Source organism: Rissa tridactyla, chromosome 8, assembly GCF_028500815.1.
Source record: "Rissa tridactyla isolate bRisTri1 chromosome 8, bRisTri1.patW.cur.20221130, whole genome shotgun sequence".
In the NCBI taxonomy this organism is placed as follows: domain Eukaryota; kingdom Metazoa; phylum Chordata; class Aves; order Charadriiformes; family Laridae; genus Rissa; species Rissa tridactyla.
In genome coordinates this window covers 53491135-53510495 of record NC_071473.1, presented here as the reverse complement: position 1 = coordinate 53510495, position 19361 = coordinate 53491135, and the positions used below count along the sequence as shown (strand labels likewise).

The 19361-nt window shown below is 42.4% G+C and overlaps 1 protein-coding gene across 3 annotated transcripts in view; it reads left to right on the top strand.

Moving 5' to 3' along the window:
* The window catches only part of JAK1 (Janus kinase 1), a 65709-nt gene that overhangs the window by 27619 nt on the left and 18729 nt on the right, over window positions 1–19361 (top strand). For 2 of the 3 annotated variants that reach the window (XM_054212817.1, XM_054212819.1), the window contains exons 2-9: window positions 4611–4690; window positions 5540–5738; window positions 7624–7747; window positions 13331–13484; window positions 15211–15374; window positions 15950–16292; window positions 17792–17965; window positions 18749–18906. In XM_054212817.1, the coding sequence (XP_054068792.1) occupies window positions 4685–4690; window positions 5540–5738; window positions 7624–7747; window positions 13331–13484; window positions 15211–15374; window positions 15950–16292; window positions 17792–17965; window positions 18749–18906 (1322 nt within the window). In that variant the 5' untranslated portion in view covers window positions 4611–4684. The remainder of the gene's footprint in view (window positions 1–4610; window positions 4691–5539; window positions 5739–7623; window positions 7748–13330; window positions 13485–15210; window positions 15375–15949; window positions 16293–17791; window positions 17966–18748; window positions 18907–19361) is intronic. The other variant, XM_054212818.1, reaches the window with a different exon arrangement.

Below are 19361 nucleotides of genomic sequence, written 5' to 3'. Positions count from 1 at the left end.
CTGTCATGAAACCAGAAACTTAAATTGGCTGAGAGGGGACAAAAGAGGAAGAGCTTGCAAATGGTGCTTCAAACCGAGTTCTGGTTTGGTCAGACTTTATCTGGGATTTTCCTCTCCTCACATTTTAGGGACTTTTGCCCCTGAAACAGACCTTCCATCTTTGCATTTGGCTTCCATGATCTTTGTTTATGGTGGAAGCGTGGGCAACGCAGGGGCAGTGGTGTAACGGGGCTGGCACGGGGGGCCCGCGACACCGGCCGGAGTCTCGTTTTCCTGTCAGAACTCCCCAAAACGAGCAGGAAGAAAAACTTGCATTTTAAATCCGAGCAGGTCTCAAGTGTGCAGGTTTGCCTCGGGTTAAGTGTGGATGTGCACCAGGAGGTTTCTTCTCAAAATCTGTGTGGGTTTCATGTTTTCCCTTTGTCCATTAAAAAGATTTATGACTGGAAAACAAAGGGTTCTGGGTCCATGGGGTCCAGCCAGGATGGGCAGCAGCTTTCCGGCAGCTGATGGCAGGCCTGGAGGTTCTGCTTGCTTCTCCTCCACGTCGCAGTGCCTCTCTTTTGGGAATTGCGGCAGTTCTTCTGGCAGAAATGTAAGTGTGTCCCACTGAGAGCGAGAAAACTGATTTGGGGTGAAAACCCAACAAATGCTTGGGTCTGCTGGGGTGGGGAGCCTAAGCTGCGTGGCATCTCTAGCCTTGTTTGAGCTGAAGCGAGCGGAGTTTTCTCAAAAACGCCCAGTAGAGCTTGGAGACATTTTCTCTTGGTGTCTGACATCTCAAGGTATCTCCCAGCTGTCGGTTTTATCCTGTTCCCTTGTTCAAGGAAGCTCTTTTTGTGCTTCGGGGTATTTTTCTTGAGGAAGGCTCTCGGCAGGGCCAGGTACAGGTGTCCCAGCGTCACAGGAGGCTTCGGAGCCTGGCGGGCTTTCCCGCTCCTCCTTCCATGACAGCGGATTAATTCCTTCCTTCTCGTTCAAGGAAGATTTGGAAATAGTTTCTAAAGCATTTAATTTATGCCCCTGCCTTTTCTTTCCTTGATTTTTGAGGCATACAAAAGTTTAAAGGGGTTATTTAACAAATAGTGTTGTACGTTTGTGTTTTTTTATTCCTTAGAAATGCTGGGAGTATTGGGCTTGAACCACTCTGCTTTTATTGAGAAGACCTTGGCCATGGCAAGTCATAGACAGGAACTTCATTTTTTACCAAATATTATTCTCTTCCAAATATTTCATGAAGTCTTAATAGTTTAATAGCCAAACCAGAAGCAAACTGATTTTGAACAACCCGCTTTCTAGAATTCCCTTTCCCTATTTTAAACTTTTCAGCTGATACCAAAATTGTGTGAGGGCGTCATCCGTGCATGGGAAAAAAATACTGACTGTGGGCCCAGAGCTGTTTGTTGACCTAGTCCAAAGAGATTAGATGCGAGTTTTGGCAATCATGGGTGCATGGTTTTGTTATCGTGCCCGTGTGTGCACCCAACATCACTAATTTTGTGGTTGTAACCACGGCGAGAAGGATGAATCATTGTCCCCCTCTGCTGGTGGTGCAGCGGGCTGGGGGTTTGCTCACCCCGCCAGCTAGCTGAGTTATTCTGCGACTGAAATACAGACTTCTGAGAAGGTGGCAGGTATGTGTGTATACATCGGTCAGCGTTTTAGATAACCAGAGAAACCCTTTGCTTTGAGGTGTATCTCGAGAAGAGCTGCCCTACCTTCCCCTAAATACTTTGCAGCCTGCATCGCAAAAAACTGTTTCCAACATGAGAAAGAGAAAACAGGTGAAGAGAAAATGTGCTCTGGGAAGAGCAAACGCTGTCCTGTCAGTCAGACTGCTCCCAGCAGCGACTGAGAGCATCCCTGCGGTCCTCCCGCTGTCCCCTGGGGCCGAGCTGCTTGACGAGGAGGGGTTGAGCATTGAGAGATGCTGCAAGGATGAGCAGGGGCAAGTGGAGCTTGTCCTGCGGGAGGATACCAGCGGAGCATGGCGCAAAATGCAGTCTGAGGAAGGATACAGCTGGCGTCTAAGTTCATCAGGGAAACGCTCACAAGGGAGGGAGATAATCTGCAGAAGATACACAAAAAACAATGGTCCTCTGAGGCTCTGAAACCTAAAAATTCCCTTCGGATTCCTGAGATGAGGCATGAGGGGTGTGTAATGTGGTGCTTAAGATTGCAAGAGACCGAATGCAATGGCCGTGGGGAGCTGTGAGTCACGATCCCCGGGGTGAGCCTGGCATGGGGGACAGTCATGTGGCCGCCTGTACGTGCCTGCCGGAGCGAGGGACTGCCACGACGCTGTCCCGGCTGTCACCGGGTGCCGTGACCTGTATGTACGGTAATATTACTGTGCAGGACTGGTGAGAGATGCTACTGCTGAGACCGAGCAGGAGTTTGTCTTGTTCAGTGGAAGCTTTGGAAGATTAAGATGCATTTTGAAAAAAGGTCAATTCCTGACGTTGAGCATGGGACTATCTGGAAAAGTTGTTAGTAAATAGTAAGTTAGAGCTCGGATGTTGGTTTGTTTGGTTCATCCCCAGAAGCGTATTATAAACGAAGCAGCACTTAAGGTTCTTTTGTGTTCTGAGAATTGCTGCCGTGATTAGAAACAAGAATACGAGCTATTAAGCAAAACCAAAGAACGCTGTGTTGAAAAGCAACAATTTTGATTTATGAATCTGCCAGAAGGCAATGGTTTTATATTTTTCTTCACATTTTAAAACGTCTGGACAATCTTTTTAATATTATGCCCACACAGACATTAAAATATATTGAGTTTCGGTTATAAGATACATTGTTTAAAAGGGAGTGTTTTCAATTAGATTAAAGCTAATATCTTTAACCTTTTGCATTTAAATTTTCTGGTGCTGTGCAGAAATAATTACTGGCTTGTCTGCATGTTCCAGTAATCATGCTCAATTACTTCTTCCCCATGTTATTGCTGAGGGAATGTGTCTGGAAACTCAAATTTAGCATTAAAGTGGGACGGATGGCAGGAACATGCAGTTTAATTGTAAATACGTGCTGTGCTGTTAAATGTTATTTTTTTCTATGATGGTATCACATTTGCTGGGCGCTTTCCAAGCACAAGGAAAGCTTGTGTGGCAGTGTCAGACTTTCTCCCGACTAAGCCTAGGGCTTATAAAGCAATATTCAGTGAAGTCTGCTGTATCAGATCAGGGCCTCATGCTGTTGCAGCAGAAACAATGCACATTTAAAGTTCCTTTTGGCAGAGGAAGGGGAGAAGAGAAAAAGGGAGGGATGGAGAATACAAATGTCTTTCAGCCTCAGATGAGTGATGGGCGACGTTTACCAAACCAGCAGTACTGTCACATTTAGTTTAGAGACGTTTTGTCACATTTGGTTTGCTGTCGCACTTCGTTAGTGGCTGTCCCGGGAGACTGAAGCGGGATGGTTTCCCCTTGAGAGCACGGAGCCGTGGCTGGCAGGCAGTGATGCGGGACCACTGCCAGAGCACGGGAGTCCCTCCGGAGATGCAGAACAGAGCCCCCCATCCTTCTTCTCGCCATGAAGTCCAGACTCCTTCCCCATCTGGCTTATTCCCATGCCAGATCCTTTCCACCTTTGGAAAGGAACGTACAGGCATGCCTTCCAAGCGTGCCAGCTCCTTTGCTGATGCTCCATGCACCAGCATCAGGACTGGGTCTAAGGAGACTTCTTATCAACACCCATTCTCCCCCCTTCTGCTTCTTAAGTATTCCCGCAGCATCTTGTTGGTTTTGCAGCCCTGGCGTCAGACAATACTTTAAATAGAGGCACTGTCACGCCTGCTATTGGGAAAAAAAAAAAGGTATTGATATATTCCAGGTTTGCTTTAGGTGATAAGGATAACCTGTAACTTTGGGTGGGAGAGTTTTGCAAACCAGCCCCAGAATACCGAAGTGGTTTGTGGTATCAGATAAGGCTTAAAAAAAAAAAAAAAAAAAAAAAAGAGTCTTGGAAGGTGCCCCGGCTGCTTGAAAGCACGGAAGTCACGGGCTGTGCTCCTCGTGAACAAGGATCCTCTGAGAGAAATATTACCCTTGCAGTGAAACTCCCTTGAGTGGCTTCCTTATTCTGTGCTGCCCACCCAAGGCTCTGCACCTTTCATACAGCGGAGGTGAATAAAAAAAATGAAAAAACCTGATAATCTGGAAGGGGAGGAAACAGTAGAGACTAAGGAAGAATTGGAATTAGCAATATGTAGTAAAAAATGTGAAAAATGAAGTGACTTCAGAAGCCACGAGGGAGGCAAAGCAAAGAGAAGAACGCTCCTTTGGTGTCACAGCTAAGGGTTGCAATGCGTACGACACCAAACTGGTGGCTGATACTCTGAAAATATGAAAAAAACCCAATGAATAACCAAGGCTTTTCCCCTGGTTTTAGTCTGCATCTCAGCCAGTGCACCCAAAGAGTCGAAGGAAATCAGTAAACCTACATAGACTCCTAGATGCTTGCTATGACTGTCTTTGGTTGAGACTAGATCCGGATCTCAGTTATATTAATGGAAAGATTACCTCAGATTGCATTTTATCAGCCTGACCGTGTATTTTCTGCCTCAAACTGTACAAAGCCATTCCTGACAATTTTAATATTTTTTTCCGCAGCCAGAGTCAAGTTGCTCTTGGAGAGTGAGAAGATAATCCACTTCAGTTGCGTAGAGGATCAGACAGTCACATAAATGCAGGTATGTTAGCTTTTGAGGTTTGGTTTTGTTTGTTTTTCGGTGGGAGTATTAAGTTCGTAAACTGTAGAATTGGTGGTTTGGGCTTCTGTTATTAATTGAGCTAAAGCTTAGTAAAACATGGAACACAGACCCCACAATACATGGAGTATGTGTTCATCTGTTTCCTTCTGGCTCTTTCTATTTAAGCACTGCGTATAAAATGCAACACGCATTTTCTTTTGAGTCAGAGCTGTCCCGTATGCTTTCTCGGCAGTCTAAAAGTTATTGTGTTAAACCTGCTCGTGCTACCCTTTCCTTCTGGAGACAGAGAGAAGTAATAATAAAAAGTAAGTCTCCAATAAAAGCTCATCTCACCATGACACGTTAAGTATCGGGAGTTTAAAACACAAAGGGTGAGAGGGGGGAAAACCATCAGAAATATTTAGCTGTTAAGGAGATTGTAAAAATAGAAGCTAACCTTTTTTTTAAAGGAAATATAAATCGTACTGTTTATATTACCCAGCCTCAAGTATTGTTTTTCAGTCAGTTAGGTGCTTAAGGATGTGAAAGTTATTCCTGCTTTACAGTAAGAAGAGAAACCTTCTGGAATAGTTGTGGAACCACCAGAACAGAAGGGAATGATTCGGAACAGAGTTACCAGAAACCATCGACATTTCTTTTTTCACTTTTCCCCTCATTTGTGAAAAGTACTGATTTTGAATAATCAGATTCCCAATGTGAAGACTTGGAGAAATGCTGCGCCTAGCCCATCATAGCATGCAGTAGGCTTATTAAGCAACGGATTTGTCTTCTGACAAATACCCAAACTCTTCTTCGTATTTCGCTTAACTGTTCTTCCTCTGCTTTCAGTATCTAAACGTAAAAGAAGATTGCAAAGCCATGGCTTTCTGTGCAAAAATGAGGAGCACAAAGAAGAGCGAAGTAAACCTGGAAGCTCAGCATCAGGGTTTAGAAATACTTTTCTACCTGCAAGATAAAGATCCCATTTGTTACACGGGTGGCGAGTTTACCTCGGAGGAGCTGTGCATTGAAGCTGCCCAGAGGTGTTGTGAGTATATGGATTTTATATAAGTTCTCAGTGACGAGGCTTGGCAGTATCAAAAGTGATGTGTCCTCCTTTGCATGTAAGTCAATGCTTGTAGAAGAAGTATGCGTGTGATGTAGTCTAGGATGGAAACCTTTGCCAAAGGCGTGTTTGGGCGGTTCTTAAACTGTTTGGAGTGGAAGAAATGATGAGAGAGACTGTCTTAAGATTCACATAAAGTAATGATTTCCCACCCTGCATACAGGTACTGATTTTCTCATTTTGGTGGGATGGGATTAGGCTTCTTTTAGGAGAAAAGGAGACACAATATACAGATAAGTTAACACAAGGCTGTTTTACCTCGTATACTAGTTGGTAAGCCTGACAAGTTCTGTCCCATGTGATAAAACATTTTGGAGAGGGCTAATGAGAAAAAAACAATGCTACTTTTGAGAACCCATTAGATACTTTCCCTGTTTCATTTTTTCTTTTGTTACCTGACGTTTCTTTGCAGAGTTACGCTATCAGTAGTACTAATAATTCCCCAGTTACAGTTAACCCAGCTGTGCACAATTGTGGTAATACAGAAATGTATAATGAAGACTTCTTGCTTTGTCACTGTGGTCCTTGACTCAGCAAAATATTTGAATATGTATATATAATTCCACTGGAATCAGTGGATTTAATCTGTGGTAGAGCCTCATGAACGTGGGCCCCGGTGCACGGTGCGAACCCACGTACTGTGCGATTCCTCCTAGTAATTTCTATCGGAAGCTTAAAGCCTTTGAAGAAATGAATTAAAGTGACCTTTCCTTAAGGGAACTTCCTTCTGCCTTCTCTCGCTTTTCGCTAAGCCCACAGCACACGGCAGTGAGGTACCCGCTCATGGGCAAAGCCTTACCCATTTCAGCGAGCCCACGATGCTGGTCTCTGCTGTAAATCACAGCTTGAATAGTTAAACCACGGATGACACCAACGTTCTGCTTGTTGCCTTGCAGAAGGCAGCGGCTGCCCAGCCCCATCTTCTCGTGAACTTTGCAATTAGGCTGTTCGGTTTTTATTTCCTTGGCTTCCCTGCTTCCCTTCTGCTCTCTCTCCCCAAGTCACAGCAGAAATGGTTTCACTGAATTCTGCAGGACCTCAACAAAATTGTATTCTGTTCTATTTTAAAATGCTGCAGTGCTCTCTGCAACAGAGCTGTCTCCCTGAGCAGGGCTTTGGCAAAAAGGTACTGCCTCCTATTGAGCAGGAAACTGAAGCAAGGAATTCAAACAACAGTAGACCCGTAAACATACCATAGCCTGTTTTAATCTGGGATGATGTAAATGCAAAAGTTAACGCGGGTCAGCCTAGACATACAAGTCAAAGTCTGTTCTTTGTTGGAAGACCCTCTGTTGAATGAGCAAAGAATGGAAAAATGACACATTAAAGCTTTCTGCGTGTGTCCTAATGAGAAGGGGATGTTCATCATTTCATTAGAACCTGCTTTTTCAGCTGTAGGAGTAATATTTATTAATAAAGGAAAACCGAGAACAAAGCTGTACTGCTGAGTGGTTTTGTTAAAACACCCATTTTTGTGATCTGGAAAAAGTGAAGATTTTTAAGTCGTTTCCTCCTAAGTTCAGACCTTTGGCGAAGTCAGGATTTTGGAATAAGTTTAATGTGAGAAGTAGCTGAAATGATCTGCTGTTTAATACACGATAAAACCAGTGGAGTGAACCAATGCACAGCTTGCAGTTCCACTTTAACTGTAACTTTCTAGTGTTTGTTTTAAACTAATCCCAGTATCAGTTGCTTTTTACCGTCTGTTTTGCAAGATCAGGTATTTGCTTTATGCATTTATATTTTTGAGGTGTGTATACATATTGTAGCCTTGTGATTCATACGTTTGTTTACTTTTCTCTGGCAGCTATATCTCCTCTCTGCCATAATCTTTTTGCCCTCTACGATGAAAACAAAAAACTCTGGTATGCACCAAACAAGGTCTTTAAGATAGATGAAAAAACATCACACCGGCTCCATTATCGAATGAGGTAAGTGCAAACCCCTGAAAAATGATTCCTTAGCCATACGTGGATGCTCTAACTCTTACTACTGAACTCACCGAAGAAGCAGGAAAGCAAAACCAAAAGAAGCAGCTTGCTTTTCACAGCGTAGATAAGAGATTAACAGGAAAAGCTTAAAATGTCTTCTTATTTTCTTTTCATCTTGCTATATAACCTTGAAACAAGCCCCGGAATTTGGAAACCCACAAGAACCTGTGTCCACAAAGCTGTAGGTGATCGAACTAGCTAAAAGCTAAGTTGAAAAAAATGGCTCAAAAATGTTGTTTTGTTACGTCAGTATTTTGCATGCTTCACTTTGCATTTGAAGTGTTCAAAGCGAACCATACTCCCGCTGAAGTCGGTGGGAATTTTACTATTAACTTGAAGGGAAAAAGCAACACGCTATTGCTTTTGAAATGCTTTTGAAATTCTCCTCTAGGACTGTGGGGGAGTCGGTGTGACCTCGCTGTGGGTGGCACACGCCAGACTGGAGAAAGCGACGGAAGATAGAAACCGTTGTTCCCAGAATCTTTATCCAACACGTACCATCAGGTTGAACTTCAGGTGGCATTCTTAAAATACAGCGTGTAGCCCGTTGAGGTTTCTGGGGCTGAATGGGTAGAGCAGCCCTCATCCACTGGAAAATGAAAGCGCTAATGCTGACAGCTCTTGGGCACGCTCACCTGCTCTACCCAAAGGAAGGGCGTCCTTCTTTCAGGATTTGCTAGAAATCTAATTCTGCACATTATGCTGCCTTCTTTTTTTTTTTTTTCTTTTATTATTTTTATTTTGACTTTTCTTCTTGCATCAATATGAGCTTTACGCGTATGATATAGGAGAAAAATAGAATGAGCTTTGCTTGCAGCAATAATTAGTCTAGAAACTTTTCCCATTTTCCTAAAGCAAGTCCATGGATCGTTTCTGTTGGTTCTTCAAGGTGCAGCTGTAAGAAAATAAGCTTTTACGTAATATTCCCTCTTTGCCTTAAAATGTAATACATACACAGTTAGTTTGGGCTATAGAGAAAAAAACTTCAAGGGGTAATACAGCATTTTAACGGCTTTTTCCTGATAATCTCTAGTTAGACAATATGATTTGTATGTGCTAATGAGAGAAACGGCATGTGCGAACCTCAGGTTGTGCATCCAAACCATTTCCTAGGCTTGTTGGAGAATAACAACCACTTTGCTTATGCAGATACAAAGACAGAGCTTTGAAAATGTGATCTTTAACTGTACGGTCTTTCAATTCTGATCACGTTTGTGCCGGACCGGTGTTGTTATTGTTGTCTGATGAACTGAAAAATTACTGACAGTCAACAAAAATATCTTTGCTTTTCAAATAATTATAATACCTATTTTTAGGAGAGGAAGAGGATATTACAGTCTTTTCTTTTTTTCTTTAACACAGTCTGTTAGTGGTGTTAATGACTTAACCTCGACTAATCTCAGATTTAAACAGCTGTGATTACGTTTGGCAGATAAACGCCGTACAATAACGGCATTGAGTGACTCTCTAAAAGAAGCTCTGAGGACTCTAATGGCCTCTTACAGAGCATTAAGTGCCCTTTCTTGCTTTAAGAGAGCAGCCAGATCAACCATATACTGGATAATAAAAGAATTTTCTTGGTATAATCTGAGTCGGAGGCATTTTCCCCTGATACTGAAATTCTTTGATGTGGTCTGCTTTTCTGGTATTTTAAAAATGTCGTTGTGGGAATTTAACCCTCTGATTAGATGCTGGTTTTAACTCAGTTCTTAAAAAATAGTTTCTGCTATGTTTGGTCTTTATTTGTTTCTTGTTTGGGTGAATGATGAGAGCTCTCTCCAGGTTCTCTTTCCTTCCTACTGCATCTGACCTGCCCGGGGTGGGGGGAACACCACTCGCTTTAAAACTGCTGGGACACCTCCCTCACAGAGATCTTCTTTGGCTGCTCATAACGCTATCAAATTTTAGGTGTACAGGCAAAATTACTCTATGCTGAACTTTATTTTCCCAAAATGCTTCTGTTCTCCCATTTTATATAATGAAGCTGGAAAACGCCCTGCTTTCTGTGTTTAAAAGTTACAGTGGTTTATTTTTTTTATGCTTTAGAGTTGGGATTTGACGTTTGGCAGGGGCATCGCTTTTGTCAGGTGTACTTCATGCATGAAAATTGGCAACCTTTGCGTCAATAATATGTATTTAAAATAATTTCATATGCATTTAAGAAGAGACTATATGAAATCTAAAGATTCCCGTCTCCCTAGGAATAGTGGAGTGTATCGGTGAAGTGATATTTTCCTTTCTTTCATTTCTGATCTATTGTGTGTCTTGGCTTGGGCATCTGAACTGAGAGCAGGGCTGGGGACTGAAAAGTTATGAGCAATACAGGATTGTGAAACCGTTCTCTGAATGAATATTGTTTGTTCTGAGCTGTGCAAGAGGCAGAATTCCTCTTGAAAAAGGAAAATGGTCTGGGCTTGTTTAAGAGTGCAGCGTGTTAGACTGCGTATAATCGTTCAGAGACTAAATCATTTTTATGTGGACAACCTTGTTTCTGAAATGTCATTACATTGATAGGTTTGTTTTAGTCATGCCCTATTGAGATTATATATATAAAATGAAGGTATGTGACTGAGTAGTTTCAAATGCTTCTAGATGTTTGATTTTTGTCCCGCTGCTGAGAGCTTTAGATTTGGTTTCCAATTGTTCGGACCTCCCGTCCTCCTCCTCTCCCCATCAGATCTGTGCCAGCTGGTATACTTTTGGTAATACTTTAAAAGGACTTTCTTTTCACTGGAAGCTTTGTAACTAGCCCTATATTTCTTTCACTTGCCTCAAGGTTTAGAAAAATAAACACTCTACAACATAAGAAACCGCAGTATTTTGTAATATCCTGGACTAATTAGCACACCAGCTGATGGAGGAGTTTAACCGTTCCGTGGCTGGGTTGTGCTCAAGCCAGAGGTAGGAGTGTTTCTTGGCATGGAGAAGGGACCCAAGACACGTGTTTTTGGAAACTCTGGAAAGAAGGACTCTGAGAGCTGCTCCGGGGGAGAGAGAACAGCGGGTTCCCCTCCAGCATTTCCACCACTCCTCGGCCAGATTGAAGGGCAAAACTGCCCCTTCCTGGGGGTGACCCGCTGGGGCTCACTCCCCAGATCCCCCCCGCTGGAGTGTCTGCCTTGGGCTAAAGGGGGAAAAATCCTGAAATCAGGAGCGCGCAGTCTCCTTCCCAGCTCCTCTGCAGGGCTTCGGAATTGGAAAGCTTGAGCTCCCGTTTCTGTTTGTGAAAGTGGAATAGTAATAATCTGTCTCCCCCTTACCACAAGCGCGTCGGTCTCTGCAAGGCAGAGACTCCCCTTCTTTCTTTATATGGTCCCTCAAACAATGGGGCTCTAATTTTTATTGTAACTTATGAGTGTTGTCTTAAACAGTGCAGTTTAGTGGGGAAAGGAGCAAATCCTCCTCTCAATTACAAACAATACGCGATACCTTGCCCATAATTATTTTCAGGAAATACCAAAAGAATTGGAGTTATTAATTATCACTAATCTTATAAAGGAGCATGCGGAAACCAAGTAATTTCCTGGAGGCAGAAGGATTTGCTTTGCTTTGCTTTTTATGCTTCAGCCGAAGGAGTGGTGCGCTATCTTACAGTACTTGTCGGGATGCGTGTTGCTGTTCCTGCTCATGCTATAGATACATGCTTTTTGGGGGACTTAAAAAGACCTACCAAAAAGAAAGGATGGACAGAAACACTGGGCAGAAGGTCTCGTCTCTTTAAATTTAAAAAGATGTAATTTGATATATAATTCTTCATTTGAACGGCCAGTTTACTGTGCAGGTAACACGTGTGATTTGGAAACGTGGTGCTGAAGTAGAAGTACTAATTTTGGTTTGCTTTTGAGATCCTGACTCTGCACTGAGGCCGATACACACCAAGCTCAACCGCTGCAGAACCGGGGCTTAATCCGTGAATTCCCATTCTGGTCAGAGACAAGTCACGAAGATGTAATCACATATTTCAAAACGCCCAGTTTTGCATGCGGGTTGTTCCGCACCGTAGCGTTTGTAGGCGTTTGCCAGTTGACTTGCTGTCTTCCTCTCTTCCAGGACATGTCTCTTGACGTTTTTATTGTGTTATATTTGAAAGTAAACTGCTTGGTCAACATAGTGATTTGTTACTTAAACAGATTTCTTATTTGTAATCTCAAAATGTGTTCATAGATTATGAGGTAGTTTATCTATTCAGCTTTTTCCTTCAATACAGAAAACATGTATTTCAAATTGTGGACTTGGATATACCCATCACGTGCCTCAGCATTTTCTACCTCAAATCTTAGGTTTTTTCCACTCAACTTTTTCTTTACAACTTCTTTTAAGTGCAGTGTCTATTAACATTCACATTCATTTGTCTTTTTCTTGTGTAAAGCTGTTTGGTCCCAAAAATTCTTTGTGATTTTGATCACATATGTAGGTAGTCATTAAAAACTTCGCTGTTGAGATGTCATGGTGATGTGAAACAAATTACGTGATGCTTATGGTGGTCATTGTCTATCAGAAATATCCCTTTGTATTAATGCAATAATATATCTATACAATGCAGTAATTCTGCATTGTTTGCTCGTGCCGAATGCTCCTCTGGAATTCGATTGACATACTCTTCTAGAAATCATTCCTACTTAGCAGTTGGGTAAATCTGTTCTGCTGTAACCTTTTAATTATAAATAGTTTGCGATCACGTGCAAGGCATGAACCTTTGGAAAAGGCACATGGATTCAAACCAGATTTAACTGAACTTTACCTGATTTCAATGTTACTAGAACCCAGATAAACACAGATTTCTGGAATAATTTAGGCAAAGATTTCTCAAAAGGTGCTAACAGAGCTTGAATTCAAAGTTTTTATTAACTTTCAGTAGATGCCAACTCCTCTAGCGGGTTTTTAATTAAATAGCTTTGGGTAAAGATAGGAGTAAAAAGCTTGTTTGTAATGTACACAGGAGATTGTGCTGCTTTAAAAACGGGTGACTTGAATTGGTGCCTTTTTCACCAGCTTCGTCCGAAACCAAAGGGAAGCAGAAATTCCAGGGAGCGAGGCATGTCCGAGTTCTTCCCTGTGCCTGAGGAGGAGGTTTAAGTCTTGCTCACACTTTAGATGAGCCATTTTATCTAGGAATGCAAGTGCGAGCTGTTGGTTAATGCCCAGTAGAGGCTTCACGCTCTCTTACGCTGCTCAAGCAAAGTCAGAGGTGATGGAAACGTACCTGTCATCTGAGTGGTGCCTTCTTGTTCGATGGACTGCAGGGGTGCGACAGGCAGTCAGTCATGGTGTTGCGAGTTAAGAGTGAGCTACCATTGAGTGGAAACGCTGAAGACCTTTGACTAATACATCGTTTTTTCCCCAATTCCTCAGGCCAGGCTTGCAGTTTCAGCAGCGGGCCGCTTTAAGTTGCAACCTCAGGGCAGAAGATTGATGGATTTTTGACTTGTAACTGGTTTTCTTTTAAGAGTTTAAATTGTGCATCTAATGTAAATGGAGGATTTCCCTTGAAGTTTTTAAAGTTTATTCCTCTTTTCTTGCAAGGTACTACTTTACAAACTGGCATGGGACTAGTGAAAGCGAGCCCTCGGTGTGGAGGCATTCCCCAAGGAAGGCAAAGAACTCTTACGAGAAGAAGCTGGCTCCAGAGGGGACGCCTATACTTGATGCAAACTCCTTAGAATACATCTTTGCACAGGTAAGAGGTTGCTTACAAGTATCTCTGCCCTTGTAGTCACACAAAAACTATCTTATTAAGTAGAAGCTGCTTTAAAGACCTACTTTCAAACCCTTAAAGTACAGGTAACCTTACCTGTTCGTATTGATAAGTGTTTTCTTCGTACTTCTGCGTGGTGGAGAGAAGAGAATTTGCTACGTGAAGAACAATGTACCCCTATGCAGAAGGTGTAGAGAAACTGTCTATCTCACAGTCCAAAAACGGCTGTATTTTTATTTTTCTTTCCTCCTGTTGTGCCTCCCACTTGTTGGCGGTACACGCAGCACCCTGGACGTGGCCAGTAAGCAGGGCCCCTACTTCAGAAAGCTTGTGTTCTTGTACAAACAAGTTCATATACACACAAATGATTTTGCAAACGAGAAGCTGTCTGGTTTCGTCAAAGAAATGGGAAGATTGAAGTTGACAAAAGCTTGTGAAATGGGCAAATCAAATGCGCCGCAGAAAAACATGTTTACTGTTGATTCTGAGTATAGTTACTGCAGAATTTTCGGTCTTTGAAATAACGGTTGTGTCCTTCAGAAAAAGAGAGAGCATGAAGCTGTTCCAGTGGATCCCTTTGTTTTGTTGTGAAACCACAATAAAATGCCAAGGTAGCTACAGCTACGTGTGCATTTTAATGGTACCACTTGCACTCTAAAGTAATAAAATAAGCAAATATTTTTTTCTGTGTAATCAAATTAACGTATGCCTTATTTCGTATGAACGTTCCTGTGTATATGTATGCAACTCTGCAAAATCACTGTTTGAAAACACGCTGCAAAACTGTTTTTTGTTCTTTCCTTTTTTTCCCCTTTTTTTCCTTTTTCTGAGTGCCAGCAAAAAGAATGAAACCAAAACCAAGCTGCGGAATGAGCAGGGACCCTACTGATTTTGTCAGATGATATTGTATTAAGCAGAATTTTACCTTTGGGTAATAACATTTTTTAAAAAGTCAAACAGGAAAACACTAGTGCTTGTGTAAGGCAACAGAAATGTCTTTGCTCTTTGGTAACCAAATATTTTTGAGACTGTCCCAGAGCAAGGCGGCTGCCATGGAATTTGCAATCTTGGCTTTGAGATGGGGCTTAGAGACCGAGTGCATGGGGATCATAGAGACACCAGGTGATGAAGGGCAGAGAAAAAGCAGAGACACAAAATTTTTATTGCGTACCAGAAAACAACATGGTGATGGTGCTGGAGGAGTGGTCCTTTCTTTAGTTAATTAAAAAACAAGTGAATTTTTGGTGGGCTAATGTATGGAAGAAGGGGACGGGGGGTTTGTAAGTGTCTGAGCAGTGCAGGTGTTCTACCTGCACGTCTACACACGTTCTTGGTGAAAGCCGCAACGCTGTGGGCTGCATGTGGGATGGATGTGCTGTGACGATCCACCTGGTCATGCCACTTGTTCCACAAGCTGTCATTTTAAAAGACTTCAGCCAGGCACAAACATTGGTGTTTCTTCGCAAACAGGCAGGGTTTGCAGGGTGAGTAGTGCTTGCCTGTGTTTCTGTTTCACTGGTCTAAGAGAAGGTTTCATCCATTGCACGGCTCTTCCCTTCTTCTCCTACCCCTTCCGTTCCTGGCTTTCGTTTTTGGGTGACTCTTCTTGCTCAAGGAGAGCCTGCGACCTTGTGATATATTGCTTGCTCATAGACAAACGATGACAAATACCAAATCTGGCAGCTTTCTTTTTTTGCTTCCTATTAAGGGTCAGTATGACTTAGTGAAAGGCCTGGCACCAATCCGCGATCCTAAAAACGATCAAGAGGTTCATGAAATTGAAAACGAATGTCTGGGGATGGCTGTCCTTGCAATCTCTCACTATGCCATCAAGAGAAATGTGAAGCTTCCGGAGCTTCCCAAAGATATCAGGTGAGCTGGGGAAACTTCTTTGTCACTGTTGGGTCTGCTGCGCTTCTCTTCCAGAAGGGCTTTTTTAAGCATTTTACCTTCCGGGGTCTGACTGTACAGGTGTTACAAGCTCCAACACTACTAGTGCTAAGTGGGTCTTCCTAATCTTGTCGATATGTATTAGAAAACCTGATTTTTTTTCTCGTCTGGAGAGTATTTGAAATCCATGCAGCTCGTGCAGCCAGCACACTGATGTGTTGGGTACCAGTTGACTTGCTGTAAATTCGGGGTTCTGGCTCAGTAGGTTCAGAAATGGCAGTGTTGTTAAGTGGCAACCTAATGAGAAAACGGTTAGAATAACTTGTTTTATTGATTTGAGTGGGCTGCATCCATCTGACTAAAAAGCTTTCTGATAAGGTTATTATTTGAATTCCTGTTGGCTATTGATGCTGCAAACCACCGCTACGGTACCAACCGCACAGTGGTTTACCGCATCTTGTTCTCTGTAACTTTCAAAGTAAGGCAGTTGCACATTTTAGAAAGCTAAAACTTTAGGAGACAACAGTATTAACTCATAGCATTGTTTTTCTTTCTAGTTATAAGCTTTACATTCCGGAAACTTTGAACAAGACTATCAGACAGAGGAATTTCTTAACCAGGATTCGGATAAACAATGTTTTCAAGCATTTCCTTAAAGAGTTTAACAACAAAACCATTTGCGACAGTAGCGTGTCGCCGCGTGATCTGAAAGTTAAATACTTATCAACAATGGAGACCTTGACTAAACATTATGGAGCAGAAATTTTTGAGACTTCGTTTTTGCTGATTTCGTCTGAAAATGAAATAAATAGATTTAACTGTGGAGATAATGAGAACCTCCAACTATATGAAGTCATCGTAACGGGAAACAATGGAATTCAGTGGAGGCTCAAGCCAAATGTAAGTATCCCTCGATAAATGGGAAATAGAAGATTGCTTTTGGGGGTGTAACAACTGTTGAAAAACGGTCATGATCTTCGGACACTGCAGATCAGCTTTTTATTGAAAGGGCTTCTTTCATAGGATTATGCAGGTTGGAAGGGACCTCAGGAGATGTCTAGTCCAACCCCCCCCATTCAGGTCTAGCTTTGAGGTCAGGCCAGGTTCCTCAGGGATTTATCCATTCTGAGCTTGAAAACTTCCAAGGATGGACACTCCACAACCTCTGTGGGCAACCTGTTCACCAGGCAAAGTAAAGACTGTACTGTATCTGCCAGACCAGACACAAGTCTTGAAAGATCAATGTCTGGGGAGGCCCTCTTGTCTGATAGTGCCCTCAAAGTCTGATAGTGCTTTTTGTGTATGTAGCACCCCAGGTGCCGTGCTTGCTCATGCTCCTAGACTTTTCATGAATAAATTAAAATATAGTGACATTAAAGCTAAGCTTTCTCACGTCAGTGATATTTTATATGTTGTTTCTTGTTTCAGTGCTGCTAATTGAGGTCACTTTGCTTAACCTCTTCTGTATTTGGTGTACAAAAATATTAAATATGCTCTAGGCTTGAAGAGGTTATGGCACATTCTACAGTTTTTCTCCACATATGATATTTGAACAAATAGTCCTCTTTTTGCTTGCCGCAGTTCCCCACAGTGATGAGAACCCTACTGATAGCTATCTTTTCTAACACAAAAAGTATCGTGCTTCACTCCATTTAGATGTGCCCTAACTATCTCTATCTCTGATGGAGAATTTCTGGTTTAAACGACAGTATTAATGGGGGGGAGGGAAGGAAGAAATGTTATTTGAGCAGACGAGCTTGCAAGAAGCACAGCCTGTTTCTTGTAAGGCTCCTGTTTTCTGCTGATTTATAGATTATATTTATTTAAATGCCCAAACCAAAGACTTTCATCTTGGTGAGAACCTATCTGTGACTAGCAGGAAGCTTTGCTCAGCCTGAACATTTATCTTTTTTAAATAAGTAATTACTAATAACTTTCAGTAATTTTTCACCTCTAAGATGCGCAGCTTCGTTGTGGTCTGCGTGCAGAACTTCATCTGCTGTCGGCCGTTCAGGCGTGCAGCACGAGAAGGATGTGACTCTGGCTTTTGGGCTGGGCTCTGGGAGAGTATTTCAAGGGCACAATTTAGAAATTTCAGTCGAATCCTTTCAGCCCTGTACTGGTACTAAAATTATCCCTAGCGTATCAAGAGAGAAGTAGGTCGCCTGGCTAACGACTGCTTGCTTTCATTCTCATGAAAACCCTCTCTTGGACAATTCTTGATAGAAGAATACACCGAACATGTAAATGAATTGATAATTCAGTGCAAAGAGCATTCAAGAATTAAATAGTTGTGGAAGATTAATTTGTCGTGAATTTTCGTTTTAGAGTAAAAACACTGTGCTGAAAAAAAATGAAATGTTTTTATTAGTATACTTTTATCCAAAATATATTTGCAGTCTGTACAGACAGAGAAAGAGAAGAAGAAAAAATCTGACAGCAAAAACAAAAAGGATGAAGAAAAACACAAAATTCGAGACTTGTGGAACAATTTTTCCTATTTTCCTGAAATCACCCACATTGTCATCAAGGAGTCTACAGTTAGCATTAACAAGCAGGATAACAAAAGGATGGTAAGAACCAAACCTTGGGTAGGTTGCCCTCCCATGGGAAGCTGTAGTGCCACAGTGGTGTTGGGCAACAGGTGACAACCTCCTTGAGGAACGTTTTCTACTGGGACTCGTAAATACCAGTTGAATGTGCTGTCCTCAACACTGTACAGATGCGAAAAGCAAGAAGTTGGTGGGCATGGTTGTTTCTCTACGCTTGTTATTGCATACCATCATTGCCTGGTGGCCTCCTGGCTACGCTTCTCAGCCTGTGGCCGTCCTCTGTACAGCCTGGAGAGTCAAAAGCAGCATCAAGAAAGAGGAGCTCAGCAAGGATGGCAGAGAGGAGGCAAATGCAGAGAGGACCTGGGAGAGAAGGAGAGGAGGGTCGGTTTATAGATACCCAATTTTGGTGTCCTAACTGATTCTTCTTGCTGTGGGCTGCCAGCTGTTAGAGTTTGGACAGGAGCTGCCGGAGTGCCCTTGGCTTCAAGTCCAACATGACTGCTCTGGTCCTGGGCTTGTGCCGTTTCACAAAGGCTGGCACAAGGGTTTGCCTTACAGATCTCGTGTAGGATTACAGCAGAACATGTCACGCCAGAGAGAGAAAGTTTCTAGCCAGTAATGAGTGGGGAGAGGATAGAGAACGGTCAGTGTTGGCTCCCTAAATATACATATGGTTTTCTGTCACAGGTTTCTGGACAATTTTTTAGCCACCCTTTGCAAAAATTGCTCGATATTAAAACACTCCTGAAATGTTTTAACAGGACTTGAAGAATTCTTTACCAAAATATCTTTTTGTTGTAGGAATTAAAACTGTCCTCGCATGATGAGGCGCTGTCGTTTGCATCGTTGATAGACGGATACTTCAGACTTACAGCAGATGCCCACCATTACCTCTGCACAGATGTGGCTCCCCCACTGATTGAGCACAACATAAAGAATGGATGCCATGGACCCATTTGGTTAGTAAAAATGATTTTTATTGTTCCACTTGAATAATTAGGCATAGAATCACAGGATGGTTTGGGTTGGAAGGGACCTTAAAGATGATCCAGTGCCACCACCTACCTCCCACCAGCCCAGGCTGCTCAAAGCCCCGTCCAGCCTGGCCTTGAACACCTCCAGGGTTCAAGGTTCAATGCTCTAATACTGCTGCATAGTGAATCCATTGAGGAAATCTGACATTTGGAAGGCTGTTAGTTCCCAAAATGTTGTAGAACAACTTAGTTTTGCTAAAGATTATATTGAAAACATGCCACTGTTTCTCTCCATATCAACTTACTCTTCTATAGAATCAGTTTTTCCTCACTATAGGAGTATTTTGAGGCTTACTTCACTAATAGCTATAAAGATCGTTGTCAGTTGAACAGATGGGAATATTTTAGGTAAACGGAGTTGAACTGTATCTACGCTGACC